At 43.0% G+C, this 25,000-nt stretch overlaps 1 protein-coding gene and 1 long non-coding RNA gene across 4 annotated transcripts in view; one reads left to right on the forward strand and one right to left on the reverse strand.

Moving 5' to 3' along the window:
• LOC125286350 overlaps positions 1–1,642 on the reverse strand; it is an 11,143-nt gene extending 9,501 nt beyond the window's left edge. The window contains exon 1 of the long non-coding RNA XR_007192165.1: positions 1,372–1,642. This is a non-coding gene — a long non-coding RNA (uncharacterized LOC125286350). The remainder of the gene's footprint in view (positions 1–1,371) is intronic.
• A 563-nt stretch (positions 1,643–2,205) lies between these two features.
• Positions 2,206–25,000, forward strand: part of mybpc3 (myosin binding protein C3) — a 59,488-nt gene continuing 36,693 nt past the window's right edge. For all 3 annotated transcript variants that reach the window (XR_007192121.1, XM_048230697.1, XM_048230698.1), the window contains exons 1-13: positions 2,206–2,289; positions 10,439–10,708; positions 12,587–12,796; positions 13,146–13,175; positions 13,802–13,879; positions 15,476–15,624; positions 15,834–15,951; positions 16,394–16,442; positions 19,756–19,815; positions 20,374–20,376; positions 22,769–22,935; positions 23,306–23,438; positions 23,862–23,864. Coding sequence is in view for 2 of the 3 variants with exons in the window: in XM_048230697.1 (XP_048086654.1) it covers positions 2,265–2,289; positions 10,439–10,708; positions 12,587–12,796; positions 13,146–13,175; positions 13,802–13,879; positions 15,476–15,624; positions 15,834–15,951; positions 16,394–16,442; positions 19,756–19,815; positions 20,374–20,376; positions 22,769–22,935; positions 23,306–23,438; positions 23,862–23,864 (1,295 nt within the window). In the remaining variant the exon portion in view is untranslated. The remainder of the gene's footprint in view (positions 2,290–10,438; positions 10,709–12,586; positions 12,797–13,145; positions 13,176–13,801; positions 13,880–15,475; positions 15,625–15,833; positions 15,952–16,393; positions 16,443–19,755; positions 19,816–20,373; positions 20,377–22,768; positions 22,936–23,305; positions 23,439–23,861; positions 23,865–25,000) is intronic.

Genomic DNA, 25,000 nt, shown 5'->3' on the forward strand with positions numbered 1-25,000 from the left:
GAACACCTCACTTCTGTGTCCGGCGTAGCCTGCCTGTCACAGTCACCTAGCTGTCCATTCAGTGTGTGCACTCACTCAACCCCTGAGGCCATACACAGCCCTGGCCCAGGACGAGCCATAGTCCTACACAAATCCAGCCAGTCATTACTGTGCTTGAGAGAAACGGAGGGGGAGGGCTCTAATTTGATTGGCTGTTAACCTCATATATCATTACCATTAGCCAATTGGCTCCCATCTCATCCAGTGTCTTACCACTGGGCTCTGTCACCCCCTCCTCCCGCGCCTTCTGTTACCCCCATATTGTGAACATCTAGAATGTGACCCCTTACCCTAGTCCCGGTTCTTACCCAAAGGGGCTTGTTAACCCCCCTTGCGTTCGGTGGCACGCTACAGGGAGCTGTGATCTATGTTTAGGGGATGCAGGAGGCTCTGGGATACTTTGGCCTGGACCGTGACCTTAGATTCCAGCAGTGTCTCTCATTTGAATATAAGGAAAAATGGCATTAGGACCAATGGCTTAACAAATGGAACAATGGCCTATATGTTTAGATCTCTGAGTATTAGCACTGGAAACATAACATCCTTCTCCTGTTTTCTGTTATGTATACTGGCATACTTTTGACATGATGTATACTAAGCATTTGACTGATAACATTTTAATTGATGCCAGCATAGACTTAGTTGTTGTTTTGCATTATTTGGTATTCTTGGGTGATAAGTTGCATAATACATTATAAGAAAGTATAAACATTAGTCAATAAATGTAGGGTCATTGTTTTTGAAAACCACCTGTCATACAATCCTATTCTGCTTTCCACCAAAACTCCCCACCCCTCCTTACTTCACACAAATGAACAAATGATTGACAGGCACCTAGTAATGCCGTCTGGTCTGGAATGTTTGCCTTTTTTGAGTCTATATTATTTGTGTTTTTTCATTCATGACATTCATGTCTACTTTTTATATGACATGTAGCAGCATTTAGAGTTACATCAGTGATATAGTTCTCAGTGACAGAAAAAAACAGCTACAACAATTAGATATGCTATGTAGGTTTAATGTCACACCTCAATACAGGCTTTAAAATATATTTTACATGTGTTAACCTACACATGTAAAAGCACAGCTTTGTATGGTGGCCTGTTAAGGACATCTCAAGTGAAAATGTGAGAGCTGCTTTTAATGGTTCAGCTGGTGATGATCAGCGGAACCAATCAATGCGATAATCAAAATTCGCTGACAATCGGAATGGAGCTGACCAAGCCCTGCCACTCATTTGGCCTTGATCTCTGCCAGATCTGGCTGTGATCTGGCCCCTTGGTCTGGTCTTAATCTGCCACTGATCTGGACATTATCAGGCTTTGTTCTGACCTTGGTGTGGACTTGCTGATTTGTCCTGGTCAGCTGTTGGGTCTCTGTGTGCTCTTCACATCTGGCTGAACTCCAGATGCCCATATCTTGTTGCCTCTAGCGCTCCAGGACTCCTGGAGGGTTCCTGGAAGGGTCTGAACCTCCTGCTGAGGCAGGAACCGTCTCCCCTCACCAGTGAGCCCAGCAGGGCGTCTTTCAGCCCTTCTGCCCTCTTTCATCAGTACCCATCATCCCCCTCTCTTTCCTCCTCTGTATGCTCTCCCTTGCTCTCTCCTCCTCCTTCATATGTGCTCCCTCCCTCCCTCTCTCTCTCTTCTCCTCCGTGTGCGCGCTCTCTCTGCTCTCTCTTCTCTCTCTCTCTCTCTCTTTCCTCCATCCATTTTTTACAGCGCTGCTGGGCAGGCTCCTGGCTGGTGGTATTGGGTGCGAAAGGCACCCAACCAAATTTAACACTCTCCTCCGTCCGCTGAGACACCCCCACCCCATCAACCCACTTTCATCCAGACTTCCATTCACCCACCTCTACCACTACCACCCTACACCCCAAGTCACGTCAGGCAGAGGAGGTGTTCTGGATGGGGGGGTAAACATAGTTGAAATGTGGACAGGGCAGATGGAGAGTGTCAGGTCTTGGTGAAGGAGAGGGGGGAGGGGCAGATAGGAAGAGAGAGAGAGAGAGAGAAGGATGGATGGCAGCCACAAATTTGGAGGTGCACTGTGATTATCTCATTGTCAAAGAGAGGGTTGGGTTTCAGAAGTTGGGTGGGAAAGGGAGGGGTGTGTGTGTGTGTGTGTGTGTTTGTGAGTGTGTTGGGGGTATTTATAGGGCAAAAAAGAGGAGTGGGTGACAGTAGAGTTTGTTTGTCAGAACCAGAGGGGAACTTTTATCCAGGATGCCTGAGCCAGCTAAAAAAACAGGTACAGTAGCTGGGGTTTCAGCTGGACAGGTTTGGGGGCACTACTAAGCAGCTCTTCTGATGTCCGGAGAGTAGGATAATACATCAGAGATCAGATGTTACTGTGGAAGGCTGGCTTGCTGTAGGAAATGAGAGGATGACGTCATGAATGTTTATGCTTAGTTTGACCGCATCTCTAACTCCTGGTTAATTAGGGTTTCAAGTTGTCATTATTGTTGTAGCTCTTTCTTGAGATGAGGTACTAAGGCTGAAAAAGCTCAGTGTCATGTTGGGAGTCAGCCATCTCTGTTTGTGTAGTGAGCAGTCCAGTAACGTCATCATTTCCTTCAGGCTTTATCTCCATTCTTTATTTCCTTTCTTGTTCTATTGTATATAGGTGATATAACTTGTTTTGAATGACGGACAAGTTTAATTTGTTCTCCTGACAACACTTGCAAATAATTCACCTACGACTGGCGCTCTTATCTTTTGAGTCATAATCTTTCATCTGGGCTCAGTCACACTCTGTTCATCATCTCCCAGGAATCTCTGGTCTGTCAAACACTCTGCATGTCCTCGGTTGCACAACCTGGTGCGGTGACTAATGTATCTGTGTGCTTCCTTGATGACGGATCAGAGAAACACTCATCATATTTGTCACCACTAGCAGTCATCCGTCATGCGAGCAACCAGACAAATGCACACAGAATGACCCAGGGCATGGTGTGATTGTTTAAAATAACGCCTGACGGATGTGCTGAAGTTACAGTTGCTTTTGCCTCTCATGGATGACCAAAGATAGTATTTTAGCTCTGTCCACAGTTGCTATGGTCTTTTAAACTAGCTCTTCCAGCTGGCCTAATAATGAAAGGGACAGAATCTTTTTCAGTTGTTAGTCACACAGCCATGATCTCCTTTATAGATCTTGATCTTTATAGTTTAGGCTTTTACATTTTTCCTGCCTCTGTTCCAGTGCTGATTGAAGCCGTGGGGTTTGTTTCAGCCAGGTGTTGGCCCATTGGCATTTAAACAAGAGGTTGTAAATAGCCCGTCGACAGGAGGTCCCTCTGTCATTGCTGCTATGCCAGGAGTTCGCCTCTTAGGTCCAAAGAGACGCTTGAAGCGACATCAAAATTCCCCTCACAAACATGAAAGATAATCCAAAAAGATGCCGAATAGGATGCCTGTAGTGCAAATGGCTTTTCTGCCTCATCTCCCATGGGGGAGAGGATATGGTGCACACAGGGCGAGATAGTGGCAGAAAGCATCGAGTTACCCTCTGCATCTATCGAGGCTGAGTGCTGCTAGATTAGGTGTGCTAAGACCGCTAGCATTCGAACAATGCTGCACAATTACGAGTGGTGATCCGCTCTAAGCATTTCAGCCTGATCCCTCAATCTGCATTCAGTCGCAGTCTTAGTCTCTGCCAAGTCCAGCACTATTTTCAACTGTAAAACAGAGTCCATTAAAATTACATTTTTATATTTATATTATCTTTTTATATTCATATATTAATTTTCAGCTCTGCATCTCTGTTCCCTGTAATCTCTACGGCAAAGTTCTGACAGTGGTCTTCTGACTGCAGGCTCTCATCAGGTCATTTCCAGGTTGCTGAGCCCATTTGCAGTTCACATGTGTAAACATACAGATTGATGTAGAGATGAAAAGCCAATCTAACAACAACAACAACAACAACAACAACAACAACAACAACAACAACAACAACAACACCAACAACAACACATGCTTACAAACGTAAAGGTTTATGTAGTGTTGTGATGAAGCACATAACAGGTCCAGACAGTGATGATGCACCTCACATCCAGCCATCTGTGATGTGTTTGTTTGTTTGTTTGTTTACATGCTGTGCTTTGTTTTTTTTTAGACTTGAGAAAACTGTAAACAGTGGCTTTGTTGTAAAATCATATCATATCATCAACAAGTAACAAAGATTTTCACTCAATCATTGTATCTAATGATTCTTCTTGATTCTGAAAGAGTGAAGGGCCTTTCTTATGTGTCAGATTTTTTAAAAATTGCTCCAAGCCGAACATCTCTGGGCTCTTTTGCTTGCACTATGGTTGGATTCTCAATGGCTTACCGCTGATTCATCCAATGAAAAACTTCCATTTAGTTATCTTGAACAGCTGTTTTTTGATGGGAAGCTTCGAGACAAATGTTCTAAGGAGAAACCCAAGGGTTCTTTTTCACATTATTCATCACTTTCTTAAGATTCTACTTGGAATCATGATGAGAAGCTGTAGATCTGCTTTATGGCCTAAGCAGATTTCACAATTTTGTATGTCTTCCACAATGCCACATTACAGGATCATGTAGCCTATCTATCGTAGCCTTCTCGTCATGTGTGGTTGGCCTAGTGTCAGTGTCGTAGGAGATTCCCAAAGAATTCTGTCATGCTAGACTTTTGGTTGTGGAGTCATGGAACGTTGCAGACAATATGATTCATAAATATGTCACATTACAAGGCACGTTCTTTTTTCGGAGTCTTTTCTGGCCAAATTGGGCTGAAATTGCGTAATCTGCATAGGTCATTAGATGGTTTCTGGAATATTAATTACAGATTTCCACTGGACCATCCATCAAGTTATGATAGAACCTGAATAATTGTTATCTTCTCACAGCAGATGAGACACTGAATATTAACTAGATATTATTGAGGTTATTTATAAAGTTAGGCTATTCCTGTTAACCTGACTCTTGCCAGATGAATTTCGTTCCGCCTAACTTCACCTAGCTCTGGGATTGCTTCCGTTGAGAGTGATTTCGGCACCAGATTGTATGGTAGAGCCAATCAGGACGCAGGGCGGGAGTTTCATAGATGCAATGGAGCGTAGAAGCGACTGTGAGACTGTTCTCAGCGTCATGGGTTGGCTTCGATGTGAGTTGTTGAAGTAGCACGTCAATAGATGACGGACAAGTGGCTTATCCAATCATATGCAAGGATTTTTGATAAGGCCCAGCCTTCTGAAGCACCACTCCAATGGATCGATCCCAGATGGATGAGTGGAGCTAGGCAGAACAAAATGTATCTGGTGAGAGTCAGGTTAACTTCCTGTAGCTGTCGATGAACTTCTACGATTTTTATCATGGACTTCTAGAATGACTCAGCATTAACACCCACCAGTAGGTCTGGATGATCTTCACTTTGTTGATATTTTGATTGTTAAGTCACCTGACGGTGCTAGGCTACCCCAAAACATCCCCCAGCGTCCAATCAATATGAATTTTGTATTTAAATCACTGTTCGAATCTGGCCATCTCTTCAGACGGCTGCTAGCCAGGACTGCCGCTGAGGTGAGACCATGCAATCAGAAATCATGTCAGGACCGCTGGTGAAAAATGGGTGAAGGGGTTGCTCCTAGATGGCCTGTCGCAGGCGTACCATTCTTCCAATGCTTTCTCCACGACTGAAATAGACCACGGCTAATCCCCCTCACAACTACCTGTGGAGCAGTTCACAGGGGTTGCCCATAGAGAGCTTTTGTTTTGTGAGACACATGTGGGGGCTAAATTTAAGACAAGGCAACATAATCTTCCTACAGAGAGGTCACTCACTGGGATACTCAACGGTGTGTGCGTGTGTGTGTGTGTGTGTGTGTGTGTGTGTGTGTGTGTGTGTGTGTTTGTGTGTGTGTGTGTGTGTGTGTGTGCGTGCGTGTGTGTGTGTGTGTGTGTGTGTGTGTGCGCGCTCGCGTGTGTGTGTGTGTGTGTGTGTGTGTGTATGTGTGAGAGGTCACTCACTGGGATACTCAATGGTGTGTGTGTGTGTGTGTGTGTGTGTGTGTGTGTGTGTGTGTGTGTGTGTGTGTGTGCACGCTCTCGCGTGTGTGTGTGTGTGTATATGTGTGTGTGTGTGTGTATGTGCAATGTTTAATTAAAGAGGCAAGAATAACTGATGAACAAAAGAGCTGACCCTCACAGAATGGCTAAGTCAAACAGAGAGAAGGGCGAGAGAGTCTGCCAACCGTCTGTCAGACACTGAAAAGCTGCCAGTTTAGGCGCTGATATATATCAGGTCAAAGGTCAAATTCACTCCATGACCTTTGGCCTGCGGTGCCTTCACTGGTTCCTATATTTCATATCAAAGTTAACAGTAGAAAGGTTACAGTGTGTTTTGTGACCCATAGAAGTGTACTGTATACTGTAGCAGAGAGAGATAGACTGACAGTTTACTCAAATAAGTAATAATGTTATCACCACTTGAAAAGTGTTATTTAACCCGTAAACACTGTTCCGGTCAAATCTAAGTGATTTACAACTTCCCTAAACCAGATATTGGTAGATATTGCATTTCTCTTCTGATTGACTGAAGGGCTACGTCTGTCGGGAATGATAGAAAACACTCTGGCAAAATAGTAACGTCATTTTTTTTTTTTTTGCATTTTGGTTCCAATGTTACATTTCCTGTCTTGGTCCACTGGATCTGCTGTTATTATGTCTGTTGGTAACACTTTATAATAACTACACACAATTCATAATTTATTAAGCCTTTGTTACTTATTAGTTAATGGTTTGTTCATCATTAGTAATTTCCTGTTTATCATCAGTAAAGCATTTGTTCACACATTTATAAATGGTTTGAATAGTAAATAAGCCTATCCAAAAAATATGTTTGTAAGTACATGATTTATACTTAATAAGTAATGAAACAACCACTTATAAATGAAATCATTTTCTTATTATAAACCAGTTGCAAACTAACTTTTTTTTTATTACTATTACTAAATGCTTTGTTCTTCATTTGTAAAGCATTGTTCCTATGTTAATTCTTATAAATAAAGTATTTGTACACACTGTTATAAATGGTTTGTTCATAGTAAATAAGCCTATATCTAAAATATGTTTATGAATTATTGTTAATAGTTAATAAATAATGCAATAATATTTTGTTGATGAAGTAATATTTCCATTATTTAACAGTTGTTACATACACATGCACTAATGATTAGTTAGGGTGAGGATACATATTTTATAAACCACTTCCTAATACTATAATTCTTGATTAACTCAGGAGTTACAAGTGGTTAGTTAATGATATTTTGTGAGCTTATCTAAAGTGAGGACTTTCTATGCCTTGCAAGACATTTTTAAATGAGTTGTAAAGATTACATTCACATTCATTCATTTAGCAGACAAGCGACATACACATGTCAATTAAATTAAAGGCAATTGACATAACAGTGAAAGACGGGAATCAAACCCCCAACTTTTCACGCTACTGCATGCCAGTCCTGCTCCTTATCCACTACACTACCTTGGCCCAGACAGAAACCCCTACAACTATGCAAGAGTTTCTGTTTTCTTCTACTACACACTGTTAAGCATTTATTAAACATCTGTAAAATATTATTAAATGCTGTATTCTTAGTTTGTAAAGCATTATTCCTACATTAATTCTCATCTGTAAATCATGTTTACACACAGTTAAAAATGGTTTGTTCATAGTAAACACTCATATCTATATTATATTTTTTGAATTGACTATTGTAATACTACTGGGCAGAGGTAGTGTAGTGGATAGGGAGCTGGGTTAACATGCAGTAACCCATAATGTTGGGGGTTCAAGCACCGGCGTCCACCAATGTGGCCTTGCCCTTTAATTTCATTGACATGTGTGAGTCGCTTTGGGTGAAAGTTTCGGCTAAATGAATAAATGCAAGAGTAAACTTTATAACACATTTGTAAAGTCCTCACTTTAGATGAGCTCACAAAATATCATTAACTAACTTCTTGTAACTCCTGAGTTAATCATGAATTATAGCATTAGGAAGTGGTTTATAAAATATGTATCCTCACCCTAACTAATCATTAGTGCATGTGTATGTAACAACTGTTAAATAATGGAAATATTACTTAAATAAATTATGTATGAACAAGAAATTACTAATGATGAACAAACCATTAACTAATAAGTAACAAAGGCTTAATAAATGATGAATTGTGTGTAGTTATTATAAAGTGTTACCTGTCTGTTCACACTCCTATGTTTGTGTGTGGCTATTTTGTTTTGAATCTATGATCTTCCATAAAATCCAATGTTCATCCAGGGTTTGCGCTGATGTGCGTGGCAAGTGCACTCATGTCGGCGCTGGTGTACACAGGACTTTAAGACCGTATGTTATCCATCACAATGGACATTTGAACATATACAACTCACTGTGACCACTTCCACTGAATGTTGAATGTTTTATTTAACTTGGTCACACTTCTGGTGTTCCCAGTCAAAAGTGACTGCCATAGGAAATTAATGGTAATGTTCATCTAGCAGATTGAAGACATCCCCAAACACAAACCCTTACACACACACACACACACACACACACACACACACCCCTTACAACTTGTTCTGAGAATAAGGTGTTGAAGTTCCGATATGTTTTTTACAGTCAATGTCCTTTAAGAAATACATTTTTTAGTGTCTGGTGATGTTTATTGTTTTTGTGTTAATATAAGAGCAGTTACAACTGGTCTGGTCAAATTTGACCAAAAACAGTAAATTATGGGCAGTAGCAACGAACAGTGTTTAAATGTTAAAAGGCATATGCATGGAAACAGGACCTGACAGCAACTGTGGTTAATATTTACATATTCCTGCTGGCCAGAAATAGGCTGTCCACAACTGCCCTCTTTTGTTCTCTTGCGGGTGTATGAAACTCGAGACCAAGCCCGGTGTTGGCTATCTCTGACTCCTCTCTCTATCTCTATCACTCTCTCTTTCTCTGTCTTTTCTTTCATGCTGTCTCTCTCTCTGACATGTTTGCAATGTATCAGCCTCTCACACTTTGTTGTCGAAGACACAGCTGTGTATTAAGTAAAGATGGATGCCGAGTGGGATGACATGTTTTATTAGAGTGACATGGCTCCTTTCTCAGCCCTCCTCCTGGACAGTCTGCCCATTGTGGATCCCATAACCCCATGGGTATTGCTGATTATAGACCTTTTTCACAGCAGCCATTTTGACATGAAATGGCACGGTAGTTCCACTTCCTGTTCCTGTAATCACAGGTGTTACTAATGACAATAATTAAGTGTCAGATTCAGCCATATTTACTTTAACCAGAGCCCTCGTTAATGTCATTAGTATACAGCATTATAGGAATATAATGTGGGAAGAAGGAGTGGCAGAGCACAGTGTAGGAACCTAGAGAGGTAGGATAGATATAGAACATCTAGGCCTTTCCACCAACAGCCAGGTTACAGGCCCAGTGGTTGTGGTTGTGGCATCTTTAATACTAGTTATGGTACTAGCTATGTACTAGTTAATGGGGGCAGTGGTAGCATAGTGGTTAAGGAGCTGGGCTAGCATGTAGTAGCCTGAAAAGTTGTGGGTTCAATTCCTGTCTTCCACTGTTGTGCCCTTGAGCAAGGCACTTAACCCCAGGGGACAATGGCCCTTGTAATATAATTGACATGCAAGCTACTACACTGTACTATATAGATATGATACCAGTCTTCGTGCTAATAGGTATTGGAATGGTGTTATGGACAACTGTGGGGTTTTGTTCTTGATTCAATTTAGTTTAGTTCAATTCCATTTGATCAATTAATACAGCATCAATAACAATTGAGATTGCCTTGAAATTGAGACATTAACAATTGAAATTAGCCTGAACCATTGAGCAAGTACTTGGACAACAAGGGTGAGGGAAACTCCCTTTTAACCTTGAGCAGAACCACTAACAAGGATTTGGGACCAAAAATTGATATTCAACACATTTAGATCGTATTGAACCAACCTTTTTTCAGTTGTACATTTTCCAATTTAAAACATCTGTGACATTAACATTTGAATGTAATGCACTTCTGGTAATCATTTAAATGCAGTCTTAATTTAAACTATAATGTTGATAATGAACATATTATGACAGGCATAAAATGGTATAATGACTGTAGAACGACATGATGTGTTAGAGAGCACTACCGGTACTACTGTATGTGGGGGTGGTACAGTAGATGTTTTGCTGTCATGAAAATGCTTTATGTGGATAATTGTGTCCAGTTTATAGAGACATTTATTTTTATTTTCCAAACAAACAACCCTGAGGCAGGCTGCAGTGAGCCTATTCCCTCTGTGTTAGCCTCTTGTGAGGCCTTCTAACACGCCCTGGCAGGATTTCATCCCTGGTGCTGACCCACTCTGTTCCCCTTAGTGTCGGCCTTCACTAAGAAACCCAAGACCTACATAGGCGTGCTCGGCGTCGCCGCCATCTTCGAGGCCGAGACCGAGAAGCCCGACGCTAAAGTGCGCTGGCAGAAGGACGGCAAAGACCTCACCACCAGCGACAAGTATGAGATCAAAGCGGAGACCGGCAAGCACTCGCTGACCATAAAAGATGTGGCCATGGAGGACGCAGGGGGTTACTGTGTTATCGCGGCAGCGTCAAAGGTCAAATTTGAACTAAAGATAAAGGAACCGGAAGGTGGGTTCGGGTCAGAGTGAGCCGCCCTGACCTCTCACTTGTGACCCTCAGTGGAGTGCTCACGGATATTCTGACCAATCACTTCACCTCGGCACTGTTCCACTTCACAGGGTGTGATTACGGTTTTACTTTTTGACTGTTTAACCAATCACTGATTGCCACTGTCTGTTTCAGCCAATCACGTGACTTACTCCATCTGTCATCACCTGCTTTAACCAATCACAGCACAGCACTGTGGCACTTTTCCTTCTGGCTTTTCTCACCAGACAGATACCGTACTTGTGTAATTGCTGAAATATGTCAGTTGTGCTAGGTCTGGAGATAAAATGGCCACCAGTGTTGAAGTCTGTCTGAGAATGATTCTGAGGGCTACTGATAGGCCATTGCTTTTCCAGGCCTTACAAAAAAGGATTATAGGAATCTTATAGTATTTTGGGACAAAATATTTAGTAATCTTATAGGAATACTATAGATACATACTACACACTATAGAAGTGCTATAAGACTATAGGAACACTAGAAGTATTATACACTACCACCACAGTTTTACTAATAGCTCTTTTTCGTAAGGGTTTTTCTGGGGCTGCTGATGGGTAGGCCGTCGCTCTCCCGGGTTGGTGACCTTCACCCCGGCATAGTGAGCGGATGTTTCCTGGTCGGAAGCCTTGGCTGAGCCTCAGAGCCAGGGGACCTGCCAGCGACTGAGGCTGACAGCCGATAAAGCCTGTCGGCATGGCGATGAGATAAACCAGAGTAAACAAGGGCATCATTCTCTCTGGGGGCCATGGCATGAGATAAAGCACAGCAGCACACGAGGGCAGGCGAGCGAGCGAGCAGGCGGGCGGTCAGACAGGCATTAGGCTGGACACTGCTGCTCGGTTTTTATTGGGGCAGGTCCCTCCATTAACCTGCACCAGGAGAGCCATTAAAGGATTTATGGTGAGTGTGTGAGGCACAAGGCTAGAATCCAAACTAGCGGCCAGCTTTGTGGATATTAAATTAGCCATGGACACAGCAAGCTCACCAGAGGGGACATGGGACTCGAGCTACTCAAGTTACGATACACCCCAGCTGGGATAATGTGAATCCCAGGGTGCAGTGAGCAATAGTTTCACTCTACACCACACTTCAATCACATCACACCCACAAAGCTGCTTTATGTTGCTTGATAATTGCTATCACTTCACTGTTCACATTGTCAGAGCATTTGCTGCACCACTTTGCACTGTTTCTCATATAGCAAACATTGACAAATGATTTTTGTTTCTTGATATTTCACTCAGTGGGCTAGCGCTTGCAATGGGCTTTGTCCTAAACCACCTGAAGGTCAGATTTCTTATCAAACACTATGGTGGTCCTCTGCCTTAGAAATGGTTTAACCCTGTGTTTCTGACACATTACATGACCCCATTATTGAAACCGTTCCGGTGAAAACAATCCAAATTTGAATACTGAATCAGAATGTTAAAGTGCTTGATCACTGTCCCAACAAACACCAACAGTTGGGTCAGTGTGCACCATCAGTCTGTCTGTTGGTGTTTATTGGATGGAGTCCAATGGAGTTTATTGGATGAAGTCCTGTCCTAAAGTCATTCTTTTCAATTACTGTCTGGGCAGTGCAGAGCTGGAATTTGGTTTAGTGAACAGTAGACAGTGTTCTGTCAAAGATCCTTAATTAAATTCAAAGATCCGCTTCAACCTTTTTATACAGTCTATGTTGGTTTCAACCCTCTCTGGTTCTGTCTGGCACACGCTAACATTTCAGAGCTGACAGGAACATTCTGAGGCAGTGTTCTGACTGGAACATTCTAACATTCCAGTTCTGACACTAACATTCCGTGGCAGTGTTCTGACTGGAACGTTCCATTTGTTGTCCAGTGTTGAAGAAGGTGGCTGCCCCTGCTCCAGACCCAGCTCCTGCCCTGCTCCCCGCTGCTGATGCTGCCCCTCCCCCAGCAGATGCCCCGGCTGATGGGGCAGCTCCAGAGCCAGCTGCCCCCACGGAGGCTCCAGCTGCTCCTGAATCTGGCCCCCCAACTGCCCCTGCCCCAGAGACCAACGGCCACGGCCCGGACCCCATTACTGACCGTGAGTTACCGCTGGGGAAGGCTGGAGATGTCAGGAGTTTACTCACAACAAACAGACATGGCAAATAACAATAAGATCTAAACATGAATACATAAATTGAAGATAGGGCCCTAGATGCAGAATAGTGTTTAGCAGATACTTTTGTCCAAAGTAACTTCCGAAAACATTAAGATTGGCCAAAACATTTATGGTTATTTAAAAATATAGTTGACAGCAACAAGGTATATGATAACTGACACCTCTCAGTGTCCTGATACAGTGCACTGATGTCTCACTGACTTGCTGTGTCTCTGTTTGTGTGTCACTGACTCTGTCTGTCTGTCTGTCTGTCTCTCTCTCTCTGTTTCAGGGCGCCAGTCTTTGGACCCAAATGCTGAACGTAAGTCACCACTGGAGCTGTGTGTAGACACCTCAGGCTGTCACACCGTGCAAGAACGCTAGACACAGCAGGAGTTGATACAGTACATGAGCTGAATACTATTCACACATCAGGACGTCATATAGTCTAAGAAGTTTAATCCCAGATGGAGTGCATATATTAGAAGTCTAACCGCCTCTGGAATGTATACAGGAGACATTTAGAGACATCTGGAATGCATTCATTATGAGAAATCCAGACACATCTGGAATGCATTCATTATGAGAAATCCAGACACATCTGGAGTGCATGCATGAAAATCACCCTCAGTGTATTTCACATTAATGATCAAACACCTATTTCCCTGCTTGTCGCACTCTTTCTCTCATGACCTGTCTTTGTGTCCCGTCTCTGTCTGTCTCTCTGTCTATCTGTCCGTCTGTGCTTCTGTCTCGGTTTGTCCTGTGTCTCTGTCTCTGTCTCTCTGTGTCGCTGTCTGTCTCTCTCTGTCTTTCTGCCTCTCTGTCTGTCGGTCTCTCTGTCTATCTCTCTCACTCTCTGCCTCTCTGTCTGTCGGTCTCTCTGTCTATCTCTCTCATTCTCTGCCTCTCTGTCTGTCGGTCTCTCTGTCTGTCCGTCCCCCTCAGGGCGAGGATCTGTGGACACTCGGCAGGACCTTACTGGGCTGTTCACAGAGAAGCCTCAGAGTGCGGATGTCACAGTGGGTGAGTCACAGTCAAGCCACTCCTGGAGCAGGGTTGTGCACAATTCGAATTGCAATTCTGCTTTGTGTTTGCTACATCAATTGAAATGCAAGTGAAATTCAAGAATTTCATTGGAATTTAGGAGCCAGTTTCAATTCAATTCTGGAATTTTGCACAAGCCTGCCCTGGAGATGTCATAGGTCACACATAGGGGTCATTGATAATGCTGAGCAAAGAGTCCTGAGCACATAATTCTGTTTGGACGGAAGCACGCACACCGGTTTCACGCCTGATGTAGCCAGACGTGTTGTTGCAGCGTATGCTTTGGGAGCGTTCTGCTTCAGCCACTTTTTTCAGTGTAGCTTGGCACTGTAAGAGCTGGTGTTTATTCCAAGTATGTTGGTAAGGGCTTGTGTATACAAGTTGTTATATTACAAACCTGGATTGTGTGTCAACAGGCTCCGCAGCAATAAGAGAGACAGCGACAGGGGCGCCGCTGTGGGGTGTGTGTGTGTGTGTGTGTGTGGGGGGGTTAGGATGATTCTAAGGGCCCAGCACTGAATGGGGGCCCCCAGAGAGCGCCCCGATAATATATAATATATAATATAATATTATTGTCTATCATAGGGCCAACACTTTCTAGCAGCACCCCTGGACTGCAATATAGAGTGTATTCAACATGTGTCTTGTTATTCAACATTCTTACTAGATACAGTACATCTGTGAAATGATGTATGACATTCATGTAAAACCTGCTATAGGCTCCTAGTTTGTGCTTATAGTTCAATGAAGAAAGTGGACAAAGAGAGGACAGAAGAGAGGAATAAGATGTTATTGTGTTTCAAATTTTGTCTCTTAGCATTACAGTTTTTTTCAGTTGCTATGCCGGATTTCTTAGATCAGAATTGACATTCTCAATACTGTTTGTTCAGACTCCATATCATCTCATCACTTGTGCACATCATTAAAGCACTTTTTTTCACCATCATGAACACATAGCAATGCTTTTGTACATCCATGCAACTTCAATTGCAACAAATTGGACTTATTTTATCTTTGTCTGTCAACAGATTTTTTTAAAAAACATATCCACTGTCTTGCAATCATCCAATCAACCCTCTCCACACACAATAATGTGTAATTTTGTAGTTTTGAAGTAGAAAATAGTGTTGCCTTGCACATTGTTCATTAGAAAATACTTACAGAGTAAACTGTCACATTGACAACAAGACCAAACAGTGACTGTTTTGACATAAACAATGGTGCCAGTCATTTTGATTGCACTGACAGTTTAATTGGTATAAATATTTGCTTTTGATGCATAAACAAAGTATTTTGAGAAATGCACTAACTGTTGTGCAAATGTTCATAATGATATGAGAAATGCACCAAAGTGACTGAGAAAAACTGTAATAGAACACATAATCACACAGTATATAATATTCTTAAATCCTATATTACACCCACTTGCACGTGGTAAATATATCAAAGTATTGGCTGTTGGATGAAACTAAAATTGTCATACTAAGAAGTGAACTTTGCTTTCTGGCCATAACATGGAAGCAACATTCTCCAAAATATGTGCATCCGTGTTTTTTATTGTTCTTACCTGTCCAGGTGAGAACATCACGTTCGTGGCCAAGGTGAACGCTGCCTCCCTCCTGAAGAAACCCACGGTCAAGTGGATCAAAGGGAAATGGATGGACTTGGCCAGCAAGTCCGGCAAACACCTGCAGCTCAAGGAGCTCTACGACCGCAATACAAAGGTGTGTGTGTGTGTGTGTGTGTGTGTGTGTGTGTGTGTGTGTGTGTGTGTGTGTGTGTGTGTGTGTGAGAGAGAGAGAGAGAGACAGAAAGAGAGAGGGAGGGAATGTTGGGGTGTGACAGTGTATAATGTGGATGATGATGTAATTCAGTAAAGCAGAAGAGTCATCTAGTGAATGTTATTTATACGGTAAATATGCTATTCTTGCAGGTGTATACTTTTGAGATGCAGGTCATCGCTACCAAACCCAGCTTTGCCGGAAGCTACAGGTGTGAGGTGACATCAAGAGACAAGTTTGACAGCTGCAACTTTGACTTGACTGTACATGGTGAGCACATCTGCTAGGAATAAATCAGGAAAACAAAAGAAACCAAAACGACAGAGTCTTACCATTCAACTATAGCTAGAATCAGATCAGCAGATGTAATGAGTCTTACCATTCAACTATAGCAAGAATCAGATCAGCAAATGTAATGAGTCTTACCATTCAACTATAGCAAGAATCAGATCAGCAAATGTAATGAGTTTTGCCATTCAACTACAGCAAGAATCAGATTAGCAAATGTTTGTTGGTTGACTTGCAAAGCAGACGAACAGGGGAAGCATTACATGTGACATCTTTGAGAAGAAAAACGTAATTCGCCATTAACCATTATTCAGCTTTCCAAATTTCCAAACTATCAATTGGCATAAACATAAGTTTTCTGCATCAGTTGTGGCGTGATGAATTGTACATGTGATTTCCTGATTCCACCTGTTTGCTTCTCCAGAGGCTCGGGCAGCGGAGGAGTTTGATATCCGTGCCGCCTTCAGACGCACGTAAGTTTGTAAATCCTTATTGAGAGGCACAAGGAAAGCTGATACGTCATGTGATGATGGCTTTTCAGAGCTCAGAGCACTTGCTACTGTTTTTCCATGACGACTGTTCCAGTACGGTTTACAGCAGCTAGTACACTCTGATTACTGTGCGGAGTGGGGAAAAACAAGATAGAAAGACAGTGTGTGTGTGTGTGTGTGTGTGTGACCTTGTGAGAGCTTTTGTGAGAGTGTGCGTGTGTGTGAGAGAGAGAGAGAGAAAGAGAGAGGATGTAAGGGATTGAAAATGGAAAAAAGTGAACAGGGAATATAGAGAGTTGTGAAAGGCAGTTAGTTCACAGGTGTACTTTTCTCACTGAAGGTGAAAGACAGTCAGGGGCGTCGGACTTGGGGTAAAACCAGCACTGATTACTAGGGCCCCACCCTTTCTCACTGAATGTGAGGAGGTCTGTTCCTGCCTGAATGTCTGGGCTTATCTGATGTATTTCTCTAACATCTGCTGAATTTGTTTCCACAGTCTTTCTGAGGTTACAACAGGGCTTCTAAATTCATAATCAATATTAAAGATATGTGACTGTTTAGAAATCCATCTGTGTGTTTCCATAATGGATTGTAATGCTGTGGAACTTGTGAAACTTTATCAGGAGTACAAGTGCAGCAGTGAAAAAGAAGGCTGGAGTTGGAAGGTACTGAGGCAGTTTGTTGCAACGTCAGGGAGCATTTTACACATCCAGAGGTCTATGGGTCTCAGCTGCGGCGTCTGTTCGGCCCTTTTCTCTCTCTCGGCCTCTCATCCCTCCCTCCCTCCCTCCCTTTCATCCCTCTTGCCTTACTCTCTTTCATCCTCTCTTTATATCTTTGCAACTTTTCATTCATTATTTTCATTCATTTTCATCCATCCATCAATTCATTCATTCATTCATCCACTCATTCATTCATTCCTCCTCCTGTTTCTCTTCATTATTGCTTTCTTTCTTGTCTATAATCTTCAGCTCTTTGTCTTTCTCTCTCCTACTCTGGATGAACAGACCCAGATGACCTCAGATACATGTGACTATGTTCCTCTTCGCTGGTTTTCTCGGACAAGGCACTGCAGCAGCACTGAGAGAGACTGGCTCTGAGATTGTTTTTTTTTTTAAAAAAAGTCAGAGACATTTAACAAAGAGAACGAATGCCTCAGTCTGACGCACAACTACCCTTTGAAGATATTCCAGGAAAACAATTGAAGTTGAAGTTCTATTGAACGATTGAAGTTGTTCTGACCTTGATTCAAAACATTAGTGTGAGCCCCTCAGAGCTTATAAGAAAGCTTCAATCATCATCAGTTTCGACTCTCATTACTATCAAACTATAGTAATTTATCATAATACTATCACATTAGTATTACTATGACTTATTATGAATTCCAAATACATTTTAGTTGTGTGTGTGCACACAGTATCTACAGTATGGATGTTGTTCTCCTGTTGAAGCTCAGAGCCCTGTTCTCTGAGAGCTGCTCGTGCCTTTGACGGAAACTATGAAGCCTGTCTGCACAAACACAGTCCTAGCGGTGTGAGTGTTAGTGCGAGCCCTCAGGCCCACTGGTCATGTATCAGGCGGCGTTCACACTGACACGCTTTTATCACCTCAAACTACGCATTCAAAATCAATTGCTTCCGGAACGATGCAACTGACTGTGGCGAGACACACAAAAAAAAGCAAGGCTTCTAAAAACGCTAGGTGCTCAAAGTTTTTTTTCTTTTCAACAATGGGTGGTTGCTTAGATGCCTGTCTTATCTAAGTCGGGGAGCTAGCTATTTAGCTAAGCATAACGTATCATAGCAACAACACATACACAAACAATGTCCACCTTGCATGTTTTTAACACTCACTACTTAGGAATATACTTGCGTTTTGGAAGTGACAAAAGCGTGTCAGTTGGACCCTGAATGGACCCTTAAGACAGTGCTTCTCACCCCACGCCATTCTGCGGGACCTCCAGACACACCCACCATATGACTAAGCTGTTGGTTAAGGTACACAATCACTGTAGTCGCAGTGCACAGTGCACCTTTCGCTCTTTAGACATTGACATTGGGGGATGCTGGAGGTGGTGCACTATGACTGACTCAAACACTCTTAACTTCATACCATGGGCCTTAGAGGGTGTGTTCATTTGCACATGTCTTTCCAAAGACAAATAAACTTGACCACCACTAAGTAGACAGCACATAATATGGAGAGGAGATTAGTACACCCCCCCTCCCAACACACACACTTACAGTACACCATCATGCAATTATTTCACTATGCTTTTAAAAATAACTTTTAAAAGAGGGAAAACATTTGGTCTGCTCTTGTCCTTGGTGTGGATTTCAAAGTCCGAGTCTTGGTATGTGCCTTGCTGCTGGAACATCCAGACTCTGATTGATAGGTGAACACCAAAGACTGACCTTCATCCAGTATGGTGATAATACTAGCTAGCCCATAAACAGGACCAGTGTAAACCTTTCAAAGGAGGGCATTTTAAGTCTCTTACATTCAGTAGACAGAATGTCCACTCTGACTTAACTTTGGAGTTATGTTACTTGACTGTGTTCGTTAGTGCCACAACAGCACATCCTGATGGGATTTAGGTATTTTATTAGAAGTATATGATCTTCAGGAGACAGCCGAAAAACATATGCTGGAAAGTATGTGATTAAGGTCCAATCTTTCTTATGAACATTCTTTGTTATGTATGTGTACATCTACACATAGAGAGGTTCTTACATGTGTTTAGTTGAAACACTGATATTTTATTGCTAAATTCTTTTTAGCAATGCTAGAAAGCTATAGTCACAATTAATCAATGTCAGAGTAGTCTGTGAGGTAATAATATGTCAGTGTGTTGTATATTGTCCTGGTATTGTATATGGTGGATGTTAGTGGATGTTAGCTTTTATATCAATCTGCTAATTCCTGCAAAGTGTTGTGGTGTGTGTGTGTGTGTGTGTGTGTGTGTGTGTGTGTGTGTGTGTGTGTGTGTGTGTGTGTGTGTGTGTGTGTGTGTGTGTGTGTGTGTGTGTGTGTGTGTGTGTGTGTGTGTGTGTGTGTGTGTGTGTGTGTGTGTGTGTGTGTGTGTCTGCGCCTGTGTGTGTGTGTGTGTGTGTGTGTGTGTCCTGTGTGTGTGTGTGTGTGTGTGTGTGTGTGTGTGTGTGTGTGTGCGCCCTGTGTGTGTGTGTGTGTGTGTGTGTGTGTGTGTGTGTGTGTGTGTGTGTGTGTGTGTGTGTTTTCAGCACCATGAGTGTGTGTGTTGACAGTGTGTGCTCTGGATGACGTGTCTCCCCTGCAGTAGCGTTGATGGGAGTGAGGAAGCTGGAGAACTGGACTTCAGCTCAATCCTCAAGAAAAGGTCAGTCCCACCCTGCCATTTACAATGTGGGCATAACATAGACACTATATATATATATATATATATACATACACACACACACACACACACATAGGTATATATATATAGCCTACGAAGCCTTCATATTAAACATATGCTTAACATATGAGCGTAGTGAAGCATATCATGCAAATGTATCTCTGTTTCATGTTGTTCGTGGTGACCTGCTAATGTTGAATGAAATGTGTTATGACATGAATACATCATAAAACATTTATTATGAGAATTCTTATCCTATTCCTATCCTTGAATGTATTTAATTGGATGTTGTTTAGGATGTATGACTCATAAGCGGGGAAATTAAATAAAGCTAATCTTGAAGATGTTTTTTTTATCCATGCTGTATGATAACTTTTCCATACTGACCAGTTATTCATGTGAAGTATGATATGAAACTTTTCATAATGAGACATGTGACAAACATGTGACATTGAATGAGAATGACCTCTGGCCCCCTGTTTACTTGCTGTTTACTTCCTGAATTCCTTCCTCCTCCTTGGACTGCTGTGGACATCACAGAAAGTAAGTGGCTGAGTTCAGGCTGCAGGCTCACACAGGCATTACTGCATGGTGACCTGAGGCACAGATAGCAGCAGATACTGGAACAGATGTGAGCCACATCAGGGCCACATCAAGGCTGCATCAGGGCCATAACAAGGCTGCATCATGGCCATGTCAAGGCCGTAACAGTGCCACATCAGGGCCGCATCAAGGCCGTAACAGTGCCACATCAGGGCCGCATCAAGGCTGTAACAGTGCCACATCAAGGCAGAATCAGGGCTGTAACAAGGCTGCATCATGGCCACATCAGGGCCGCATCAAGGCCGTAACAAGGCTGCATCATGGCCATATCAGGGCCGCATCAAGGCCGTAACAGTGCCACATCAGGACCACATCAGGGGCACAACTGGCCTGGTGTTGACCAGATGTTGGCTCAGGTCTGGGCCAAAGTTCCAGAGTCTGATGCGATCTGTGGCTGACCCACCCCTCACATGTACTAAAGTAGTGTGTGTTACAGCTGCAAATACGAGATCTGACACTGATGGGGATGCAGGCAAAACTTATTTTTAGATTTTAAATATTTCAGAATGTTATATTCTCAATATTTCCATCCCACCCAAAGCATTTTGACTATGGCTATCATTCTTCTATGGTGGGAGAGTCTGGTGTTCCTGAGTTTTAGTTTATGAGTTTAATCTCCTGTGTTAGTGGACAAAGCTTCTTTTTTTTGTATCCTTGAAAGCCTTTTTACTCCCACATTGAAATTGGGGTAATCTGATACAAAACCAATAGCTTACCAAAAGGTTCCACCAAGAACCTCGCTTGAACAGTGTTTTATCCAGAAAAAAAACATTCCAAGGTTTTGTACAGAGAACCCTAATATTAATGATTATTTGGATTCAGTGTTCTTTGCCTCATCTCTCTCTCTCTCTGTGTGTGTGTGTGTTCACACACTGACCTGTCTGAGGAGAAAACCAAAGCTCCTCATTAGGAAAGGTCATTCACCTGACTGCAGTGACTCATACATCACCTTCACCACCTCACTCAGTGCCATTGTGTGTGTGTGTGTGTGTCTGTGTGTGTATTTTCCCTACTTTATATTCACCTCCTGAAGAAGTTGAGCACAGTGAGGCCAATGTCTCATTTTCTACTCAGCTACACTTGATGTGCATTATTAATTTCCACACACTCGTTGAATTTAAAGCCACCTACTCCACTATGATCCACTGAAAATGATCTTTTGCTTACGTGGGCTTTAGCACCAGTTAACTTATATTATTAGCTAATGATGATAATTATGAAAATTGTTTATTTGTCATTAAAGCTTCTGCACTACTATATGAGGCTAAATTAGTGTCATACAGTTTCTGTTGTTGTAATTGCCAGGCTGATCATATGCATTGTTAACAAGTGCTTGTAGATTAAACCTGATGTTTTTATGTGCTCTTTTAAAATTTATGTCATGTGTGTGAGTTTGTGCCTGTGTATGCAAAGTATATGTTTGTCTATATTTTATATGTGTGTATGTTTGTGTGTATGTATCTGTACTGTATGCATGTGTACTTATGTATATATAGTGTACACATAGTGTATGGTGTATAGTGTATGTTTGTGTGTGTGTACGTGTACGTGTTTGTGTGTGCGTGTGTCTGTGTACGTGTTTGTTTGTGTGTGTGTGTGTGTACGTGTTTGTGTGTACGTGTACATGTACGTGTGTATGCATTTCTCTGAAGGTGTGTATTAACGCATTGCGGTCTGTCTTGCCCTGCTTGTGGCTTCTGCATCTATATGAGAGCAGCAGTTTTGTAAAAGCTTCGCCGCGGTAAGAGTTCTCCCTCCTCTGCTTCCTCCCGATGTGTGTGATGTGTGTGATGTGTGGCGTAGAGTTGTGTGGTTGAATTCAAAAAACTGAAAGTGCCAAATGTCCAGCTAGGCTGTTTAGCCTTCAGATGTCTTCAGAAAATAGGACATGTTCAGACAGCCCTGTGTGTGGCACATCCACTTACTCACTTCCTTCCTAGTGTCCTAAGTACCAGTCACCTTAAGATGGTGTTTATTCACCATTTAGGCTAGTGCACTGTGTAGTGAATTACTAGATGCTCTGAACACAGGACTGCCCTGTATCAGGAATGATCGGGCTTAGTCATCATGTGCACCTGTACTGTATATCACCTGTATATCACCTGTGTACCCGCACCTGTATATCGCCTGTGTACTGTATCGAAAACTTGAAGATAAAAATATAATTGTAATAAGGTTGAGGTTTTCCATCCTGCCTTTGCATTAGGGCATCCAGAAATGATAGGGTTTATTGATATCATATCCAGAAAAAAGGAGGGTTTACTGCACAGCAACATACATGTGGTGTTGTTGAACTGTCCCTGTGAGTGACCTGTCCCTGTCCCTGTGCCAGGGCCGTGCAAAACGTGAAAGGGTCGGACACTGATGTCTGGGACATCCTGCTGAAGGCCGCGCCCACGGAGTACGAGAAGATCGCCTTCCAGTATGGCATCACCGACTTGCGCGGCATGCTAAAGCGCCTGAAGAAGATGAAGAAGCCTGAGGAGAAGAAGAGCGCAGGTCAGTGCTACCTCAGAGAGAGAGAGAGAGAGGGAGAGAGAGAATGCAAGGAAGAGTGGAAAAATAGATAGATAATGTCATGCTTAAACACAGACTAGTGTTTTCTCTATAGGAGAGAGGGAGAGAAGAGGTGAGAGGAGAGACAGAGAGAGAGAGAGGAAAGAGGAAACACAGAGAGAGAGAGAGGGTCAAAGGGAGAATATAAGAGAGGTAAATAGATAGCAGCATGTTCAAGAAGGGGAAGAATCTAGGAGTACAGGTTAGTGTTACGGGACAGTGAGAGAGTTAAAGCTTAATTAGCTTAATCTAACATTTGTGTGTGTGTGTGTGTGTGTTGAACCTAATGTGGAGTTTATGTCTGACCCCTCAGCTTTCCTGAGAGGGATGGACCCTGCCTACCAGGTGGAGAAGGGACATAAGATCAAACTGGCTGTCGAGGTGGCCGACCCCAATGCTGAGGTCAAATGGCTGAAGAACGGTCAGCCTATCCAACAATCAGGAAGGTAGCTGTGGGGGAAAGAATGCCCTACTAGGCCCACGTGTTCCTAAAAAAGTGAACTCTCTCCATTTGGTCCTGTTGAAGAATCGCCATTAATCCTCTACAATTTAAGGCCAATGGCCACAGGCGCCAAGTGACGTCAAAATCTAGAACTCCAATCTCTTGAGCATCAAATCCATAGACGCAAATGTGGCCATTGGCCTTTAGAGCTCCCAGAATCTCTATACCTTAGAACTCCGACAGAGAGCTCTCTTCCTTGAGTTATCTTTAGAACCCTGCCTTTAGAACTTCAGAACTCACACTTCATTAAGTTATAGTAAGCAAAAAAGATTTTTGTGAATACAATGAGTAAAGGAATTGGTAAATCTCGCTAGCATATCAGAGACACTTCTTTTCAACACTAAAGTACTTTAGTCTCAATTTACAGCAAGTATGTGTGAACTGAAATGCTACTCCATCTGTCTTGTTGTGAGACTACTTGTGATGACCCATGTGACCTGTCTCTCTTGTGGTGCCTGGTGACTCCTGTGTGTGGCGGTGGTTCTCTGGATATCTGTGACGACTGTCCCCTGTCAACCCCAGCAAGTGAGTGGCTTCTTTGTGTGTGTGTGTGTGTGTGTGTGTGTGTGTGTGTGTGTGTGTGTGTGTGTGTGTGTGTGTGTGAGAGAGAGAGAGAGAGAGTGTGTGTGTGTGTGTATGTCTCTGTGTGTGTGTGTGTGTGTGTGTGTGTGTGTGTGTGTGTGTGTGTGTGTGTGTGTGTGTCTGTCTGTCTGTCTGTCTGTCTGTGATTCTGTCTGTGTGTATACATGTACGTGTGTGCGCCGTGCAGTTCAGTGAGCGAGACAGTGAGGGAGTTGGCCCTCTGGCTCCCATCCAGGCCAGATAAGAGCGGCTAAGAGCCTGTCCCACTGCCCCTGTAGCCCCCCTCCTCAGAGCGCACTGTATGGGAGAGAGCCTGCTGACATGACAGACGTGGGGTGAAGTAGAGGGGGGGAGTGGGGATAAGTGGCCCTGGGTTCCTGGGATCCTATCACCACAGATAAGAATACTGAGGCCAGTTTTCCATTAAGGGCCAGAGTGACATTTGGTGCCATTCCTCAGCTGGAGAGGGTGGGGAGGAATGTTAGTATTGTTATTCACTTTGAGTACTCCAAGATATCCTTTAGTGAGAGAGAGAGAGAGGGAGGGAGACAGGGAGAAAGAGAGAGGAGAGAGAGGGAGGGAGGGAAGAGGATCAGGCTCAGAATACTCAAAATGGTGACCTGGTCATGTTTGCAGTCGCAACACGTCATCGTTTGGACACACCTTGTCTTGCGGTTCATTTAGTTCATTTTTCTTCTAGTCTTTTTTATCTGGTGTGGTGTGTGCTCTGAAAGTGATCTACGCCGTTGGACCAGAGCGCTTAGCAGTTAGCGATTAGCCCTGTAAACACTTTCAATGTTTCATGAAGGAGAGACCAACGGAATGTCTGTCTGTCTCCCTCTGACTCTATTTACGTCCGTCTGACGTCATAACCCCTCTATTCCGCTGTTGCCATGACATCCAAACCCAAGGAGGAAGCACTCC

Source organism: Alosa alosa, chromosome 21 (genome assembly GCF_017589495.1).
Source record: "Alosa alosa isolate M-15738 ecotype Scorff River chromosome 21, AALO_Geno_1.1, whole genome shotgun sequence".
Classification (NCBI taxonomy): Eukaryota; Metazoa; Chordata; class Actinopteri; order Clupeiformes; family Clupeidae; genus Alosa; species Alosa alosa.